The sequence below is a fragment of the Arachis ipaensis genome, chromosome B8 (genome assembly GCF_059453495.1).
Source record: "Arachis ipaensis isolate K30076 ecotype BB chromosome B8, ASM5945349v1, whole genome shotgun sequence".
Lineage (NCBI taxonomy): Eukaryota > Viridiplantae > Streptophyta > Magnoliopsida > Fabales > Fabaceae > Arachis > Arachis ipaensis.
In genome coordinates this window covers 57,374,420-57,395,104 of record NC_142443.1, presented here as the reverse complement: position 1 = coordinate 57,395,104, position 20,685 = coordinate 57,374,420, and the positions used below count along the sequence as shown (strand labels likewise).

Sequence of the window (20,685 nt, the reverse complement as noted above, 5' to 3'; positions counted from 1 at the left end):
AACTCTCCCTTAAATTTTTTCAAAAACACCCCTATTTTTTAAAAATTACAAGCAGAAACACATAAATTTGATTTATCAAACGCAAAACAAAATATTTATGCTTCTAAAAAATACAAATATCTTTTCAAATAGCTTTACCAAACCAAACCTAAGTCTAAATCTAATTAATTTTCTTTTTTGTACCTCTCTTTTTTCTTTACAACTAATTTTTATTGTGTCAATAAAATATTAAATCAACTTAGTTAAATTTGATTATCAAAATGACTTAATTAATTACGTAGCATTACTATTATTTATATACAAAAATGTCGATTTTACTCAAATATGCATGTACACATTCAATACGACTATCTTAGACTTCATTTATTTGGGACTAAATCTTTTGAACAATCTGTCATATCTAAAATAATCAAGATAATTGTTATAAGTATTAGATTAGATTTCTTAATATTTAATACCAGACCAATATTTATATAGATATATTTTGTGTTTAATATATGTTGCCATATTTTTATTTTACATTTTTGGTAAAATTATTATATTTACGCATATTATTTAATACTCATGCATACTCGTGAAACATAGGTGAGGAAGACCACGTGATGGCACCAAACTGATTTTCTCGCCATGTTCACTTTCACTCCTTCACATCATGTTTACCACAAATGCCATGAGCCTCTAATCTAAATCAACCAAAAATATGAAGCTTGTTGCAGAGAACAAAATTTTATACTCAATTACTAACAAAAGAAAATTATGACTTCGAATATCCCAAAGCAAAATGGATTGTATGCAAAATTTGTACTACATAGTTTACTACCGATGATCAGAAAGCCCGGGCCTGCCACAGAAATTTACAGTTTTTTTATTTGGCCAATTGTGCAAAAATCATAAAGATAATCATCATTAAAATTGAAATCTTTGTATGTTCTAGTCTCACTAGCATAGAGCATGAAACAAATGATGCCTTGTAGTGAGGTGAGTGAGGTTTGCTAAAACTAATAATTATATCTAGAAGGTGTAATAGATTGATTAGAGAGTTTTGTTTCTAATATTGTTAGGATGAGAAGTTTACCACACAAAACTTCACGTGAAGGGCACTTGGTTTGGTTAAAGCATAGGATTCCCTCTAAAAGGAGGATACCTATGGTTTTGACCTTAAGATCGCATTGCGTTTGCTATTCTGGAGATGACTGTACTCTTCATGTATCGGCTGAAAGCTTATAAGTTACAACTCAAGACCATCTGCACAAAAACATGGCAAGAAAATTAGTGATCCGATTCGTCAATGAATTGATTGAAGCAGAAGCTTGAAATCCATGTTGCGCGAATACGAGAACAAATATGATTATTTTAGATTTTATTAATCTAGCTAAGTGATCAAGAACAAGTTATTGCAATATATGTGTAATCACTTATGACTAATTCAGTGGGAGAGTTACTGCAAAAAAATGAAAGTGAAGAAGGATCAGAATAAGGTAAGTTTTGATCGTTCCATTAAAGAATCTAAAGAATGATATTAAATTCTTAATCAAAGGAAACTGTAACCAAAATGAAAATAGAATAAAGAGATATGGGATTGGAAATACTTTTATCTATATACTCACATGAATGAAATCAATCAATGTACTACTTTAGACTTCATTAACACAAGTATTGTGAACAAGGAAACTGACACTTCAGAAAGTATTGCTCCTTCTGATGGTTTTTCCTATCACTTTTACTGTTTGGTACATCGTCAGATAAATCTATCTAGATACATTGTACCAAAAAGTGATGGTGATAGAGAAACAAAAAATAAAGGGGGGAGTATTGAATATAAACGTCAAACTCTCCGAAAGTAAATTTGAACATCTAACCTTTCTAACCTTTAGAAGAAGAACCTTCATCAAGTGGAGATTCCGATGTAGGAGTGGATGGTGAATTGCTGACATATTCTCTAGCATCAATCAACATTGCAATGACCTCTCTCATTGTTGGCCTAGTAAGCGGGGACGTGCTGGTGCAAAACAGAGCGATTTTCAGAATAAGAGACATCTCGTCCATTGTTCTTTGCACGCTCAGATTCAATCGCTTGTCAAACAGTTCGGATGTCGGTACTGAAGCTTGAATCGACCTTCTCACCCAACTCACCAGATCGCCGCCCTGTTCTAATGGTTGAACAGGTGACCTCCCAGTGACTAGTTCTAGCAAAACTACCCCGAAGCTATAGATGTCACATTTCTCAGTCACCTTCATGGTGTAAGCATACTCTGAAACAAACATAAACAATCAATAAATCATAAGAAAACTGAAGGATTACTGCAATTAGCATCTCAGCAGATGAAAACATCTACTTAGAATTCTACTAGGCGAAAATATTATCTATACATTTGATAATATGCATTGTCTTGTTTCATCTGATAAAAATGAATGCTGGAAAGTAAATCATAACGAAAAAATAAAATAAGGAGAATATCTAGAATCAATGAAGTTAAATTTGTGTGTGATACACCAAGATAATGAATGATTCAGATCAGAAAGAAATGATTGACACAAAATTATGCTGAGATCTATACCATTGAATTATCTTAGTGTAAGAAACAGAAGGTGGTGTGTCATCGTAGTCTCCGGAAATAGGACTCAATTATGGTAATCAGTAAAGCTATAAGTGTTGCAGCTATAGCTATATATAATGGAGCTTATTCTAACCTGGGGCAATGTAGCCATATGAACCTGCCACAGCAGACATGGATTTCGAGTAGGAAAAATCAATCAACTTTGCCAAGCCGAAGTCTCCAACATGAGCCTGAAACAATTCATCAAGCAATATGTTGTTTGATTTTATATCGCGATGAATGATTTGAGGTTTGCAATCAAAATGAAGATAGCATAGGCCTTCTGCTGCTCCCAAAGCAATTTTATATCGATCACTCCAATCCAGCACACACCTGCTTGAATTTGAGTGAAGTTGTTCCCCAAGGCTTCCGTTTTCCATGTATTCATATAAGAGAAGATTCGAATCCTCGTGATAACAAAATCCATGCAGCTTCACAATGTTCCTATGCCTGATTTTTCCAAGGGTTGAAATCTCAGCAAGGAAGCTTCGGTCAACGTTTGCTCCATCTCCTCGAGAATTCAGCTTTTTCACTGCAATCACTTCGCCGTCATTCATAATAGCCTTGTAGACAGTGCCACAAGCTCCTCTTCCTATAACCGCTGATTCTGCAAAATTTCCGGTGGCTTCCAAGAGATCCTGGTATGTAAAGCCTTCTTTCGGAAAATAATAGTTATCAGTGACATGAGGTCTTGTTTGCCCTTCAAGCGACACAAAAGCAGGGCTACGCCGCCTCATGGCGTAACATATACCTACTATGAAAATAAGAGAAACAAATCCGACCACACCAGAAACAATGCTAACTATCTTTTCCCTAGTTGAACCATCTCTGATCCAGCTTGCTTTCGCTGAATGAGTTGAAGATACAGGTGGATGACAATGATAAGTACCTAATCGGCATAACCCATTGTTCCCGGCAAAATTTGAGAAATCCATCTTTCTAAATGCAGGTTTATCTGGAACAGTTCCTACCAGCTTGTTGTTGGAGACATTGCATACTATAAGGCTAGGAAGGCTACCGATTGATTCAGGAATCTCACCAATGAGTTGATTGTCGTTTAAGTAAAGTGATTCCAACATTAGCAAGTTCCCCAAGCTTATAGGAATCGTACCAGAAAGATTGTTGTGGCTCAAGTTAAGTGCGATCTGAACATAAGTAAGTCCTCCCAAATGAAAAGGGATGCTTCCTGAGAATAGGTTGCCACCTAGCTCAAGCTCCGTGAGGCGAATAAGATTCCCCAAACTGCCAGGTATTTCACCAGAGAGCCTATTATCGGAAGCTTTCAACAGCTCCAGATTCACCAGCTTGCCAATTTTTTCTGGAAGCTCACCAGTGAAGTTGTTCCTGCTAAGATCAAGCCTCTGTAGCTTTACACAGTTTCCCAATTCACGTGGAATGCTTCCACTGAAACTGTTGGAGGAAATATTGAACGCGACAAGTTGTGATAAATTTCCAATCTCAGAAGGGAGATAACCTTCAAAATGATTATCCGACAAGAGAAGCCTTTCCAATTTCTTTAATTGACCTATCCCTGGGCTTATCAGCCCGGAAAATCGGTTCTGTTTAAGGTCGAGTGCAGTAAGATTGTGAAGTTCATACAACTCAACTGGTAAACTTCCTGTCAACATGTTGTCCCCCAACATTAGCTGCCCAAGAGATTTGCAAGTCCTCAGCCTATAGGGAACATTTCCGGACAGCCGATTCGACCCAAGGCTCAAGAACTGCAGCTTCTGATATTGACATAGATGAACAGGTATTGGACCAACAAAATTATTCGAAGACATATCGAGAATTGTAAGGTTCTTAATGGCCCCAAGATGAGGAGGAATCGTTCCCTCAAGCTTGTTGTCAAATAGCTGCAAATCCTCCATCAATGAAAGATTTTGAAACTCCAATGGAATTGTACCTGTTAACTCATTCATTGAAAGGTCTAGATTCTTTAGCTGCTTCAATTGGCCAAGCTCATGAGGAACATGACCCTCCAAATGGTTTTCAAACAAATGAAGCAAGGTAAGATTAGACATCTTCCCCAACTCTTTGGGAATGAACCCAACCAAACGGTTCTCCGAAAAATCTATCTCAATAGCATTTGTGCAGTTCCCTAGCTCTGGTGGAATTGTTCCATTCAACTGGTTGGTGTATATGTACAACCTCTTCAACTGCGACAATTTTCCGAGCTCCTTCGGGACATCACCGACAAACGAATTCATATGCAAGGCAAGCAATTGCAGGTTACTAATGTTCCCAATCTCGGGAGGAATCTCCCCGGACAGTGAGTTTTGCCATAGAATCAAGTTGGTAAGGTTCTGAAGCTTTTGAAGCTCTCTTGGAATAGAACCTTCTAGCTGATTCTGCGCCAAACCCAATGTCTCCAAGCTGTCACACTCACTAATCTCAGCTGGTATTGGCCCTGAGAGAGCATTCAGTCCCGCCCGAATAACCCTAAGCTTCTTCAACTTGCTAATTGATTTAGGAATGATCCCAGTTAAGTTGTTGCTATATATAACTAACTCCTCAAGTGAAGCTAAGTTCCCAAGATCTTCAGGTACCTCACCATACATATAATTTTCACAAAGGTAAAGCTTCCTAAGTTTTGTTATATTCCGAATTGGGGTTAGAATTTCTCCATGGAGCCGGTTTGTACAAAGATCTAGAATCTCCAAACTATGGCAATTAGCAAAACCATCAGGAATTGGACCAGAAATGAAATTCTTTGAGAGATTCAACTCAATTAGCCTTGGAAGGTCACAGATTCTAGGAGATAAAGTGCCAGAAAGATTAAGGTGGTAGAGTTTAACAGAAGTTACCAATGATGAATGGGTGCATTGCACACCAGTCCAATTGCATGGTGTGGAGTCAGAAGAATCCCAATTGTGAAGCTTGTTATTTGCATCAAAAAGGGAACTTTTGAACTGCAAAAGGCTTGAACCTTCTTCATTGATTGAACTCACAAACACTATGCCATGGAAAAACATCATCACCATGATCATGTGGAACCAATTTTCCAATAATGCCATGTCTGTTCTCTTAGATAAACCAATAATAGAAACTGCATCAAGGTGTGGCCTTTTGTTATTAGGCCACAGAGAATTGAAGCTAAAATGATCAAAGCCACTTAGAAATCAGAAGAAACTGCAATCATACCAAAAGAAACAGACATAAGAACAATATTTTTTCAAGTGTGAACACTGGAAAATTCAGATTATTTCAGAAGGTTCAAGACAAAGCAGAAAATGACAGAGGAAAGACACAAAAAACAAAAACAGAAATGGAACCAATAAAAAGAAATAAAATACCGTGGTGTGAAAGGAAGAGTTATCAGTGAGAGCAACTCGAAGAAGCAATAAAAGAAAAGGGAAAAAATAACGAAAACAACAACCCCAATTGAGAAAAAAAAAATAGAACCACACCAAATTAAAAGCATTCAATAACAGTGTGACATAGACCTACCCTTTTTATTAGGCAAATAACAATGACAGCAAGATAGAAAGCAAAAAGATTAAGACACTGCATTGATTGATGAGAGCATGAAAGTGGAGCTGAACCGTGAAGAACAGAGAAAAAAATAAAATAAAAAGAAAGAAAGAAAAGAACTAGTTGAATTTTTCTTAGTCAACGCTAAAGTGTTGTGTGTGTTAAAGAGCACTTTACAGCGAAGTGGCAAAACTAGTTGAGGTTGCTGTTTCTCTTCTTCTTCTTCTTTGTTCTTATTGCTGCGCTGTTGGTTCTTCTTGCATGCACTGTTACTATCATATCAATTTATGACTGTGATCGAGTTGACACGATATAACAATAGACGGTGCAGATTGAAAAGACGTGTTCACTAACTTCCGCCATTGTTGCTGGGCCTGCCAATATGGAAGGAAAAAAAATAATATTAAATAATAATAAACGGAAGAAAAGAAAATAGAAAATGAGAAATTCTTTTTTCTTTGCTTATTTGTGCTTCAATGTGTTGAGTCTAAGGGGTAATGATTTGTTTGACGAAATTGGAATGTTAATGTGTGGTGAGTGGCATAGTGCCTAATCAGAGAGGCACCCATTTTCTCTTCTAATGCTTCTTCTTTCTCTTCGGTTTCTTTTCTTTTGGTTACTGGTGACACACTTGGATTGTTTCTGGTAAATGAATTAATTAATGTATGCACATGTTTGGTCATCATAAGTTTCATGTTATATATTATTTTATTGGATAAATTACTAAATTAGTCTCCTACCATTGGAGGTAATATTGTTTTGGTTCTTAAAGTTTAAAGTGTTCTATTTAAATTAAAAAAAGTTTCATTTAGTTTCAATGTAGTTCCACCGTGATGTCAAAGTTAAATAATTAAGGAAATGTCCTACATAACAGCAGTACAAGAACAAGATCGATAATTTAGAGAATAAGTACAAGTTCCACAGGCACAAAATCAACCGTGAATGCATCAATACATTTATTTATTATTTTTTTATAATTTAAATGAAATATTTTCTATAGAACTAAGGAGAATGATAAATAAATATATTGATGCATCTATAGTTGATTTTGTGCCTCTGGAACTTGTATTTATTCTCCAAATTATCGACCTTGTTCCTGTACTCCTATCATGTAGGACATTTCATTAATTATTTAACTTTGATCTCACGGTAGGACTAAATTAAAGTTAAATGAAACTTTTTTGGATTCAAATATGATACGTTAAACAAATTAAAACAAGATTATAATAAAGGACTAATTTAGTACTTTAGACTTATTTTATCATTATCATAAACTAATAATAATAATAATAATAATAATAATAGAATAACGCTTTTAGTTTTGATATTTATCAATTATTTTTTCTTCCAATTTTGTCTTTGGTAAAATTAAAAATTATAGTGATAGTTTAGGCTATTTTTTTTTTATATTGGAGGAGTGTGTGAGTTGTGCTTGTTTATGGTGTATACAGGTGTTAGACACAAGTTGGGACAGGGAGAAATCGGACCGTCCGAGTTATTTGTTAAAAAATTCGTTGATCACAAATCGGACCGTCCGATTAGTTTTTGTTTTTTTTTATTTAACATGAAATCGGACCCTCCTTTTGCACTTTTTGTTTTTTTTTTTTTAAAAAAAAACTGAAAACGGACCCTCCGTTAACAATTTTTGTTTTTTTTTTAATTTTTCCTTTAAAACAAAACGGACCCTCCGTTTTTAGTTTTTTTTTTTTTTTTAAATCAAAACGGACCGTCCGAGTTTTATAAAAAAATTATTTTTTTGTAGATCTCCTCTAATCGGACCGTCCGAGTTCCTTGCTCTAAATCGCTCGATCCGATTTCAGCCTCCTGACACCACATGCGCAGAAAAAGCACCTCTATTCTCCATAATGCTGTTACACCCACACCTTCCTCCATATTAAAAATAAAAAGCGGATAGTTTATTGCGTTAATAATGAGATCAAATTTCTCTAAAAATTTTATCAAATTTTTTATTCGAACACGCTTGGACATATTTAAATACTATCACGTGTCAACATGTTTAACTTTATTCTTAACATGTATTTTTAAAATAATTTATAAATAATATATATTATTAATTATTAAAACAAAAAATATTTTATATAATTAAAAAATACTAAAAATAATTGAAAAATTAATTTATATTTTAATATTAATAAAATAACAAAATATCATTATAATTTATCTAAAAAATACTTTATATTTTATATATATGTCATGTCTCCGTGTCTTATAAGAATTTTAAATTTGTATATCTCTATATTCCGTATCGTGACGTGTCCATATCCGAAGCTATATCAATGTCTATGCATCATAAGTTAAAATATTAAGATATAAAATTTATCATAAAATAATAAACTAATAGTAAGTAGTAATTAAAATAAAATATTTTAAATATTTTAAATAAAAAATAATAAAAATATTTATAAGAGATTAAAACCAAGAAAAATATACTTTTTATGAGAACTACAACTTTATTTAAATATTATTATATATGAAATTAAATCATTTATTTTTAAAATAATGTTCATCTTCATCTCTAAAATTGGTTTGATGAGTTAATTTAATCTCTAACTTTTTCAAAAATTAACCAACTATGCTTTCGTATTGTCTAACTATATATTTATTACATATATTCATAAAAATATCTTTTCCTATTTTTAATTCTTAAATATAACAACTCTTAATTAAAGTATAAAATATTTATTATTTAGATTTATTTTACATTTATTATTATTACATGCATTTAATAAATAAAATCTAGATTAACAAATGCTAATACACTATTATAAACAACAAAATAAAAAATACATCTCATAATATACGAAAATTCAAATCTCATAAATTATTATCATTATTATTATTATTACATACAAAGCACTAATATTCTGAAACCAGTTCGACCGACAAATACGGTTTGGATAGAAGGTAAAACCGTCAAATTCAAAAATTGGAGTTAGACCGCCAAACTAGTTAGGAATTGGTCGGTCGAATCGAACTGTGATCGGCCAATTTTAAAATTTTGCCAAATACGCTGTGTTTTGCCTTCCTGAAAGGAACCCTAGTCTTCACTTTTCACCCAGACACCCACAGACCCATTCTCGAGCCTTCAGCCCTCCATTCTCACCTCTCGCTCTCAGTTTTCACATCTTTAGTCTCCACTTCGAGCTTCCGGCACAACCTCCGTCAAGCCACCGCCGCCGTCGCAAGTTTCGTGGAAGTCACTCATCGTCATAAGTTCCTTTCAGCCAGCTTTCCATTTGCGTAGCCACTTTCTGTCGCGAAGTCAGCCGTCGAAATTGCAGCCAGCGCCAGCGCCACTTGCTGTCGCGCAGTGTCTTCCTACTGCACCAGCTCTGTTCGACCCTTCTACCCTTCAGCCACTGTCTTGCCTCTTGCCAGCCGCTATCCCTGTCGCCACCAGCTCTGCATTCTTTCCTGTCTTTCACTAACCTTAGGTATAAATCTAATTTGTTTTAACAATAACTGTTGAAGTGTGATTAATTGTTGGTTCTAAACCTTGCTGTTGATTGCTTGAAGCATGAATAATTGTTGTTGATTCATTTTTTGATGTTGATTGCTTGAAGCATTATTAAATGATTAATGGTTGAAGTTGATTGCTTGAAGCATGATTAAATGATTAATTATTTGGTGCTGATTACTTGAAGCATTATTAAATGATTGATTGTTGAAGCTGATTCCTTGAAGCATGATTAATTGTTATAGTTTATTGTTGAAACCTTGATAATTGATTAGTTGTTGGGTGCTAAACCTTGCTGTTGAGGCATTGATTAGTTGATTAGTTGTTGAATTGTATTGTTATTGGATCGCTAGTAACTTTTAGGTATGGATGATAGTATCAGCCAAGAATTACCTAGGAATAATAATGCTGAGAATAATTCAGCTTTGAATGAACCTTCTCTTCCTCCTAGATCTAATGATAGTCAATCACAAACTTCTAATGTTCGGGGCAAAACTGATCCTTCTTGGAGGAAAATTGCATTATCAATGCTTATTTTGTTTGAGTACATTTGGGGGTGGGGAAATTAATAGAATGAAAAAATATATGGCGAAGATAAAGGGAGATATTAAGAAGTGTTCTAAGGTCCCTTATGACATAGAAAAATAAATGGAAGGTTTATTGAAAGAGATTCAGAAAAGTAAAACTAGTAAAAGGAATGTATGTTTTAATGAAAAGGGTAGTGAAGAGATTGAGGATGCAATTGACGAAGCAATAGCACAAGAAGAACAACAAACTCCGAGTCAGTTACCAACTAAGAAGGTAATTGGAGGCGATCCAAAAAAGAAAGCAAAAACCATTATTCATCCTATGTTTGCACCAAGATCAACTCCGGGAGGTCAACCAAGTCTGAAAAGTGTGTTTCAAAACAAAGATGCATTTCATGAAGTTGATAAGCGAGTGGCTACATGGCTTTTGGATTGTAGGGTTCCTTTCAATGCGGTTACGTCACTATTTTTTCAAAATATGTTGGATGGTGTTGCTGGAATTGGGCCTGGTTATAAAGGTCCTTCTTACGATAAGCTGAGGGTTAACTTATTAGCCGATCTCTGATAAATCACTATTTTATGATATATTTTGGACTGAATTGAGTGAGTTTTATCAACTATTCTCACACTTATTCATATAAATTGTATGTTTTTAATTTTCCTTCCCAATATTGTGCTATGATTGAAAACATGTTTTCTAGGCCCTAAAATTATTAATTTTTAATTCTCCTTTATTACCATTCGATACCGTGATGTGTTTGTTAAGTGTTTTCAGGTTTATAGGGCATATATGGCTTACAAGATGAAGATGAAGCATGTTAAAGTGGAAGGAGCACGAGAAATTGAAGAATTGAGAAGCGAGGAGCGACGCGCATGCATGGTCGACGTGTGCGCGTGACCAGGAGCGTCGTTCAGCGACACGTACGCGTGACTGACGCACACGCGTGGACAGGTGCAAGGTTCAGAGATGCATACGCGTGGCCGACGCGTACGTGTGACAGAGCGTCACGTGCTGCACTTAATAGAACTCGCTGGGGGCAATTTCTGGGCTGATTTGGACCCAGATCTAAGCCCTAAAATACAGACTAGAGGCAGGGATGGAGCTGAGACTGACAAACTACACTTTTCACTTTAGTTTTGATTTTTTTGAATTCTAGAGAGGAAAAAAAACACTACTTCTCCTAGGTTTTATGATGTTCTTGGTTTTACTTTGAATTGGATCTTGAGAGAGCTGCTACTACCTTCAATTGGAGTCATTGTTCTTACAGTTTTCTTCTCTATTACTTCTATTACTTTTATTTTTCCATTTAATTGCTTGAATTCATGTTTGGATCTTGTTATTTTTGAATTTTATTAATGCATTGAATTATTTTTATGTTTAATTTTAGTACATGTTTGATTATGCTCAATTATTGATAGTGCAAATTTTGATTTAATTAATTTCTCATAATTAATATGTCTTTTATTTACTCTGATTTTATGTTTATGAAAATGGCATTCATGTTAATGGAGTAGATCTTCCAACTTGGCTTAGGGGTTGATTAATTGGGGTCCCTTAAGTTGTGATACTCAAGTATTATCTGTAATTGGAAATTGCTGGCTAACTCAACTCTCACCAACTCTAGTCCTTCTCCATGAAGTGACTAGGACTTGTGGGCTAGAGTAGTGATAACTGAAGAGTCCATATTTTCTGATGTATTTTGGCTTGATTTGAATGGATTCTATCATATGAAGTCACACTTAAGCACCAAAATAGCATACTTTTGTGTTTGGTCCCTAATTTGATTCTGAAAGTGAAAACATGCATTTTAATGCTTAGATTAGTGATTTTTAATCCCACTTTTATGTCATTCGATGCCGTGATATGGTTTGTGAGCAATTTCAGACTTTAGAGGCAAGAATGGATGACCAAAAGTGGAAGGAAGCATGTACAAGGGAGAAAACATGAAGAAAACAAGGAAAGCACACACATCAACGTGTGCGTGCGCACGAGTACTTGTGCGTCCACACAGGTCCCTGCACGTGATTTTGTTAATGAAACGTGCGCTATGCATTTTCTGAGGGCTTTTGGCCCAAATTTTGAAGGCTTGGAGCTGAATTTGGAGTGCTATATAAGGGAGATTCAACACATTAGCTAAGGGAGCTCACTTAGGTAGTTTTAGAGAGTAATTAGGAGTAGGAGTAGGAGTAGTATAGCATTGCTCTCTTAGGGTTTTAATTTTCACTCTCATGTAGCATTATATAGCAAGCTTAATTTTAGATTTGATCATCTTTAACTGTAAGTACTCTTTAATTCCTCTTTAATTACATTGTCTCTACTTTCATTTCTTTTTTTGGTTCAAGTTACTTTGTTCATATTGCAGTTTTGTGTTTCTTGAAGTTTTGATCAATGAATTTTATGTTTCATGCTTCCCTTATGTTTGATTGCTTGTTTACATTTACTTTTGTCAATAGTTGGTTATAGCTTTCCATTTTACTTTGCAGGCTTTCCATGTTTTACTTTCATGCACTCAAGGTGTTTGTGAAAATGCCAACTTTAAGTTTTGGGTAGATTTTCCCATCTTGGCTTGTGGTTTAAGTTCCTAGGATACTAGAGTCATAATATCCGATATTTAGTGGTAATTTTTGGGTAGTTAGTTGACTCTTGTCTCCATTGATGCTAGCCTTTTATCAACTAGTTTGGTAAATTAGCTAGGACTTATGGATTAAGGTCAATTATGCTTGCTTGACTTACTCCTCCATGGTTGGGGTTAACTAGGCGAGATTGACTCATTATAATTACCATAGTTGTGGTTATGGTGATGATAGGATTCCTTGGATCCTCATTCCCAAGTCAAGGCTTTTATTGCATTTATAGCATTTTCACTAGTTTTTACCTTACCTTCCCTTTACTTGCATTTATTACAATTTTGCTCACCTCTTAGTTATTTCATTGGTTAGTTCTTTTAATCTTTCGTTCTTTCATTACAAAACCCTTTTTGCCCTTGTAACAACCAAAAGCCTATAGCATTCCGTTGCATTCCTAGGGAGAACGACCCGAGGTTTGAGGACTCTCGGTTTATATGTTTTGTATTGAATTTATCATTTGATTTGAGCGTTACTTGTTGGCTCGGAACTATACTTACAACGTTAATCTTATTTTGAGATAAAATTTCTAGCCAGCGGTTTTGTTCATCCATCAATAACCACTTGACTTTCCTTTAATTGTTAGAGGATAACTAAGTGGAAGCAATGAACATTTACTATTCTACTTGGGAAAGACAACAAGGATAGAAACCCCAATTCTCTCACCTGATCAAGGCCTTTTATTTTAAATACATAACACCGCTTATTAGTATTCATTGCTTTAATTCCTAGCCATTTATTTTTCTGTTCTCAATTTCAAAAATATTCAGGAAAATCCTAACCAATAATTTTCATCCTATGTCAACTCTTAGGGAAATGACCCGGGATTCTACTCCCGGTTATTTGTTCTTAATTATGACATATTCTAAATTGATAGTAGAATTTTCGTCGGTTAAGACTGTACTTGCAACGCTATTTTTATCAAAATTCTTAATCGGCATTTTTCTACCCATCAATCTCAAAAGGGAGTGTCAAATAGTTGTTGATAGCTATAGGTCTGCTTGGAAAGAAACTAGAATTACCCTCAAGATTGATGGTTAGACAGATCAAAGGCAAAAAACGTTGATTAATTTTTTGGTTTATTGTTCGAAAGGGTTGTGCTTTGTGAAATATGTAGATGCTTTAAATGTGGTAAAAAAAATGCTTCAAGCGTGTGTCATTTGTTTTCGGAGGTGATTGAATGGGTTGGACCTGATAATATTATTCATGTAGTGACTAATAATGCAGCGAATTATGTTGCTACTGGTAGGTTTATTAATTCTTTGAAAGCATGTTAGATTTAATTTTTGGGGATTTTTGTTCTTTTGTTTTTTGTTTTTAACCTTTTAATAAGTGTAATACTCGATTTTTTATATATATTAAAACAAACTAACTTAACACGAAAAAATACAGAGAAGCAACACTTCATAATTAATTTAATTGGTTTTGCAAAGTAGACAAAGACTTTTCTGAACAATGTGAACAACGGGATCTAAAAGTAGCCCAATAAAGTCAAAACACAATCCACCCCCAAAATTACCCCCATAAATCCTAATTTTTACAATCCTAATTTTAACCATCCTATTCCTAACCCCCCTTTTTTGACCCATGAGATACAGCAACACTCCAGGACCCATACCGCCGGTGCTGCAACTCAACCTCTAGCGAGTCCACTACAAGCTGAACATTCGGCACTGCCCACCCACTCTAATCGCTAGCTTCACGTGCGTTTGCTCACGGTGCTCGGGTACTGCTGCCCTCATCCTGTGTCCCTCCATCATGCCACCGTCGAACACCTCTTGTTACGGAGGAACTCTCGCTCTCCGACGCCGTGCCGCCAATCTCCCGCACGCAACGTCGCAGTTGAACGCACCAAAGGCAATGCTGAATAGCCCGTAAGCTTCAAGTTCCCTCCCTCACGGTCCTCGCGCGCTCCTTCCCTCACCCCACGTCCCTCCTCATGCCACCGTCCGACACCGGCCATAGCGGAGGAGCTTCCAGTCTCTGTCGCCATGCCTCCAATCTTCAGCAAGCTTCAAGTTTTATCACTTGGACTGATGTGGAAGAAAAGAACCCCTTTTTGTTGCTGATTTCCTATTTAGTTACTAGCTTGGTTTATATATTTCTTGAGTTTGGGTTTGGTCTGTCCAAGCATTACGTTAGTCGGCACGGATCTTCGACTGGCTCATTTTTTGAATTCGTTGCACTATTGATTTTTTATTTAATTTGTATCGGCTGCTTATGTTACCACATGTACGGATGGTTGGCTTAAATCAGTAAATTAATGCTTGTTTTGCTTGGGTGATTAATATATGGTTTGATTACTTTATGAACTTTTGGGTTACGACTGATTTAATATGCTCCTCACCAGTTAGTTACGTCAGTTTTTTCAAATTGTGACATGAACATGTGAAGGCAATTTGTTGCAGTTTAAGTAGTTACATATGTTTTAGCTTAAAATTTTGTTTGAAAATAATTATGGTTATTCTAGTGAAAACATATATGTATATGGTTCTGGATTTGGGTTGGGTTTTTTGTTAGTTTTTTTATAAACAATAGATATTGTAATTTGCTACTCTGCCAGATCTTTAATGAATTTGTATCTTACCTTATGACTTTGGATTTTCTATTTTCACCACGTATACAGATGGTTGTTTTGTATTCAATAATTTAATCTTTGTTTCAGTTGAGTGGGTGATCATGTGCTTGTTTCACTTTTTGTATTTACGGGTTACCATTAGTTTGTTGAAAACTGCACCGTACAATTTAGTGTTTTGTTACATTGTTCATTGGTACTAATTCTAATAGTGTTAGTTTCAACTTCTTTAAGGTTTGGGACACATTTCAATTGTTATCATATGTGAGTTTCAAAATTAGTTGGTGTGATGGGAGGTTTGACTGAGTTGTGATTTCCTTTTTTGCTGGTTTTGCCTAATTAGTTTACTCTAGTTGTAATTTAAGTTGTGATGATAATTTTTAAAATTAAATGTAATGTTGCTCTATGGGTCATTAGCTAATTGTATTCTACTTGTATGATAATGTTTAGTATGTGGGTAAGCTCATGATTTGTTGGTTCTTAACAGGCTACATTCCTCTTGATTTTAGTTGATGAAAAACACTCAAATGGGTAAAAACGTAATATGCATTTCACCATTTATCCATCTTGATTGTCGTTGCTTGTAACGTATATTTCTTCGTTTATAGAAATTGGTCGAGAAGCGTTGTTCACCATGTTATATGAACGGGTCGATCACCCACTTGGAAAATAATAATGGCAATTCGAAGTTGGCTGAGATTGAAGCTATTGGGTTTGGATTTGTGAAGAGGATTCCATACTGGCCAATGAAGCAAAGTATAGTGGTTCAACTGGCAAAGGCATACGATGTGGATTCAAACACACTGCAAGTGGATGTCGGCAACATCCGCATTAACGCTGAGTTGATCGGGAAGGCTTTAGGCATATCCTCTGGTGGTAAGTTGCCCTTGTTTCTTAGTTATCCTTTGTTGGACATGCTTGATCGGTTTTGTTTTATCTTTGCTAACAGTTGTTGTATATACTTGACTATTTGTTCAATTTAGGCACTGACTTTTCTAAACTCAACAAGAATAATGTTGCCCATGTGGCAATCAAATCACAATTCCAGAAAAAAATGACCACACAACTGCGCGACTTTGTATATAGCTGCCCCATGGACACTGAGGCAGAACGGACAGATTTTAGATGACACTTTATATTGGTGGTCCTAAAAATGTTCTTATGCCCAACAAGTCAACAAATATATCATCGTGGCACATACCTCCGATACTGGATGTCTCGGACCCCAGCAAATTCAATTAGCCGTTGAAGACATTCAAGTGGTTGGGGATGGTTATTGAAAAATACAAAATCAAGAAGCATGAAACTTGTGGTGGCTGCATGTTCTCCTTGTTGGTATGTTAATTTTTTAAAATGCTACTATGTCATTCTTTCCATTTATGGTGCATCCCTAAAGTGCTCAACTTCTTGCATGCAGGTGTTGTACTTCCAGTGACTTAAGCATGGTCCGTTAGATTACTGTCCAGAACCAGAGTATGGGTCACTGCATGGACTGCTGCTGAGCTTGAAAAGAAGGCAACCAATGTCCTTTCCCAGGTACTAACCCAGATGACTTCTTTTTTGTACTATACTAATCAACTTAACCGAGGGGTGATTTTAATAACCTGGAAGAATGTGCCCCGTGTAGAATCTGGATGCTTACTATCTAACGCATTTGGTGTTTACCAATTAGGATTGCATCAGAGACAAGGCAGAAATGGCTAAAGAACCTAAGCGTGAAGCAAATAAGACATGTTCTCAGACCGCCTCCAAAGAAGCAAGCCCACAGAGGGAACGCAAGATTACAACAGCACACAAGGTAATTCACCTATTGGAATTTAAATTAGCTACTCAAACAATCTTTAGGTGTTTAGATTATATGCTATTTTGATGTGGTTATTCATAACTGCAAAACTAGTGATATGTTCTTTTATGCTTTCGATGTTTGGTATGGTTATGATTATATTCGTATGTGGAAGTCGGTATGGTTATTATTTGATTTTGTGGATGTATCTACCCAGGAAATCAAGAAGGGAGCCATGAGAAGCTGGTCTCGAAATACCTCAGAGCAACCACCCTCGAGCCCATTTCAGCCAAAACTGCCAGAAGACAATACAGCAGCGCAAAATGTGAGTCTATGTTACTGTGAATATAGGTTGTTTTCCTTACATTACAACTCGCATTCGTGGTTAACTTTGTTGGAATTGTTTCTGTTTTTTTAATCTAGTCAAATCCGCTGGATGTTCAGTTTACTTTATATGTGGATGGTTATTGTGACACTTATGTGGATGTTCATCTCAGCACCAAGGTGGCTGATTTAAGTTTACAGTGTCAACCTCTCTGCTTTATTGTGTGTTGCATATAGAATATGTTGGTAGTTTTCTTTCTTGTGACCCGGTCGACATTTACAACCTAGGAAACTAGAAAAGGCACGCGAAAAAAATTACGCATCGTCAAAGGCAGATCGTGCAGAGTCAGGACAATGTCACGAAAAGACGAAGCTACCTAAAAGCGCAAGGAGAAAGTTGTAGTTGCTACCAACTCTGATGATGAAGATAATGAGCCAATTGCTAAAAGAATCTGCCGACTATTTCAACAAGACGGGAAGCCACATAATAAGATCCCAACACACGGCGAGGACAGTGGCAAAGAGCAAAATACTGATGAAAAACTGTCAGAGGCCCATGATCCGGATCCAATTACACCATCAACAGCATTGGTGTAACTTACTGGATACGATTTTGACAGACGAGTTCTATGGGTTAAAATCTGTTGTTTGTATCAATTCTTCATATGTTATGATTCCTATGATTTAAAGGCTTAAACTCTTTATGTTTGCTAACATCATTTGCAATTGATGCAGTGACTTTGACTTGGACCTAATGCAATGTCCAGAAATTGAAGAAATACTGGATGAAATTGAACAAGGTTGGTACGCAAGGCCGATAAGCATGGAACCTATCCAGACGGTGATGCCAAAGAATTCACATTGCCACACACCAAGCCTGGGAAAGCGTAGCTTTTCTCTTGGGTTGACTCAGCTTGAGACAACACCGACCCCATTCTCACCCTCATCAGTACATCCGAGGCTTAAGAATGTCAAGTTAGAAAAGTGTAACGAGAAATAGTCGAAGGTTGGATCCTGAACTCGTCCCTTGACAAAGAGCAAGCGTTGGCAACCTACAAAGGTATGTCACATCTAGTGCTCTTTAGGAAGGATCTATGGAAGTTGAAAGCACGTGCTTAGGTCAACAACAATGTACGTGACTGAACTCCATGTTGTAGTTAACCTCATTGGTTTGGTATTGTCTTCAATATCATGCATTTAACCTTCACCATGAAGATCGTGTAATGGATGTGCTACACATTGAATGATTCAAGGTCTACAAGATTCAAACGTAATTTCTATTATGTGTGTCCAAGAATATTGGTATGAAAATTACAGGTTTTTTCCAATCTTATAGAACCTGTTGGCCCACTGACTGCTTTTTGCATAACAGGAAATGGTGGCACAACATCAAAACTTGGATTCATTCACTGATGGGCCAGTTCTGCTATATGTCGGGCTAGGTGCAAACTTCGAAGAGGATCCTAGGTTCTTCAATAAAGTCGACGCAGCCACAAGAAAATGGGTGAGACATGAATCTGATTATTTATTTCATCTTATACAGTCTTCAGATAAGCTGAACATAGTTATCCGTGTTAATTGTTCTGTCTGGTTGGCTTAGTTTGTCTCGATTATGTTAGGCTATGCCGGTTGCATTTTATTCCTGAACTTATTGAATCTTACTCATTAATAGAGGGAAGGATGGGGAATGTTCATTTTACATAAAATGGGGATGATTGTTTGATTTGAGAAGTGTATATTGATTTTGTCCGTATATTGACACTTTCATTAATGGTCATACATGCATCAACCCAGCAGGTTACAGTTGTAATTTTAAGTGATTGTGACAATTCTTGATTCTAATTAGGTCTTACAAATAATAATCGGTATTATTTAATTTAGAAATGGTACACAATCATGGATGGAATGCAACGGAATCATGTGTTGAATATGTTGTACCTTGTGAATTTTTTGTTGCAGTAGTTTATCCCGATGTATTCGTAAAGCCATTGGTGGCTGTATGCATTTGAGGTTGCAAGGAAGAGGATCTTGGTAATTGAAAGTTTGCATGCTGAGGCTCCCGATGCTCGACGGAGTAAACTTGATGCATATGTGGTAACATATGACATCCCCTATACCCCGTGAGCATTACTAATATGTAAACCTATGATATATTAACACAAAAAAACTAATTAAGCTATTTTGCAGGAACGACTAATTGAAAGACATGGCTAAAGTGGCCATCCCCACATATGAGCACAGTACAAATGGTCTGAGTCGTGCATATGCTAAAGTGCCTAAGCAACTAAACGGGTAAGTTGATCAAGGAAAATACACCCAACAATGTATCCGTAATGCAGTTGCTGTAACATGCGTATCATCCTAATAGCACCAATCTTACTCGCTATGTAGTTGTGATTGTAGCATCTATGTCATTAAATTCATGGAGAAGTGGACCGAAGATTGTAAACTGGATGAATGGGAAGATGTTAGTTTACCAGACCTTCTGTTTTTAATTTGTTGTTTGAGATACATATTACTATAACGTTTCTAACCTCTCGCTCAATATCAAAATACCATACAGGATATACTCAGGTCAATCAAATTGGAGCTAAAGTTAGACATTGTCATGGGCCCACAAAATGCATCAATTGATCAGGTGTGTGATGGGAAAATTTGTGGAAAAAACGAATTTCTCCAAAACACCCAAATCTAACCGGCAAGTGTACCGGGTCGCATCAAGTAATAAAAACTCACGGGAGTGAGGTCGATCCCACAGGGATTGAAGGATTGAGCAATTTTAGTTCAGTGGTTGATTTAGTCAAGCGAATCAAGAGTTGATTTGAGTGGTTTGTATTCGACAGAAGCTAAATTGCATGAAATTAAAAGGGAGAGGGACAATTGCAGTAAATTAAAGAGCAGAGAAGGTAAATGTGCTGAATCTTAAAGAACAAGAAATTAAATGGCAGAAACTTAGAACGCAAGAAATGTAAATTGCAGAATTTTAAAGTGCAAGAAATGTAAATGGCTTGAATTGTAAAGGGAATTTGGGAAGTGGATTTGCAGAATTTAAAGAAAGAAAAGCAAATTTCATTAATCAGACAAGTAGAGAGTGACTTGAATTGAAACAGATCTAGAACGAAAATGTAAATTAATTTGAAAAGCCTTAAACAGAAAATTTAAAATGCAAACTCCAGATCTCAGGACCCAAGAGACTAGATAACCAAGTCTAGATCTCAATGCCTTCCTAGATCCAATTGTAGAATTCAATTGCAAGAAACAGAAGATCAAAACAGAAGAAAACTTGAATGTAAATCTCAATT

The 20,685-nt window shown here is 35.9% G+C and overlaps 1 protein-coding gene across 6 annotated transcripts; it reads right to left on the bottom strand.

The window, feature by feature from the left end:
• Positions 1-786: 786 nt before the first annotated feature.
• On the bottom strand, positions 787-6,742 carry LOC107613607 (Leucine-rich receptor-like protein kinase family protein). 6 transcript variants are annotated; one of them, XM_016315687.3, is made up of 4 exons: positions 6,249-6,742; positions 2,692-5,729; positions 1,869-2,252; positions 787-1,245 (listed from the first exon to the last, which is right to left on the bottom strand). In XM_016315687.3, exons 2-4 carry the CDS (start codon positions 5,612-5,614, stop codon positions 1,229-1,231), a joined length of 3,324 nt encoding a protein of 1,107 aa, XP_016171173.1. In that variant the 5' UTR covers positions 5,615-5,729; positions 6,249-6,742; the 3' UTR covers positions 787-1,228. The 6 variants fall into 6 exon arrangements, with proteins under 6 accessions (XP_016171173.1, XP_016171178.1, XP_088353207.1 ...); XM_016315692.3 differs by having other exon boundaries at positions 1,860-2,252; positions 6,249-6,738; XM_088497081.1 differs by having other exon boundaries at positions 1,860-2,252; positions 6,048-6,275.
• Positions 6,743-20,685: the final 13,943 nt, after the last annotated feature.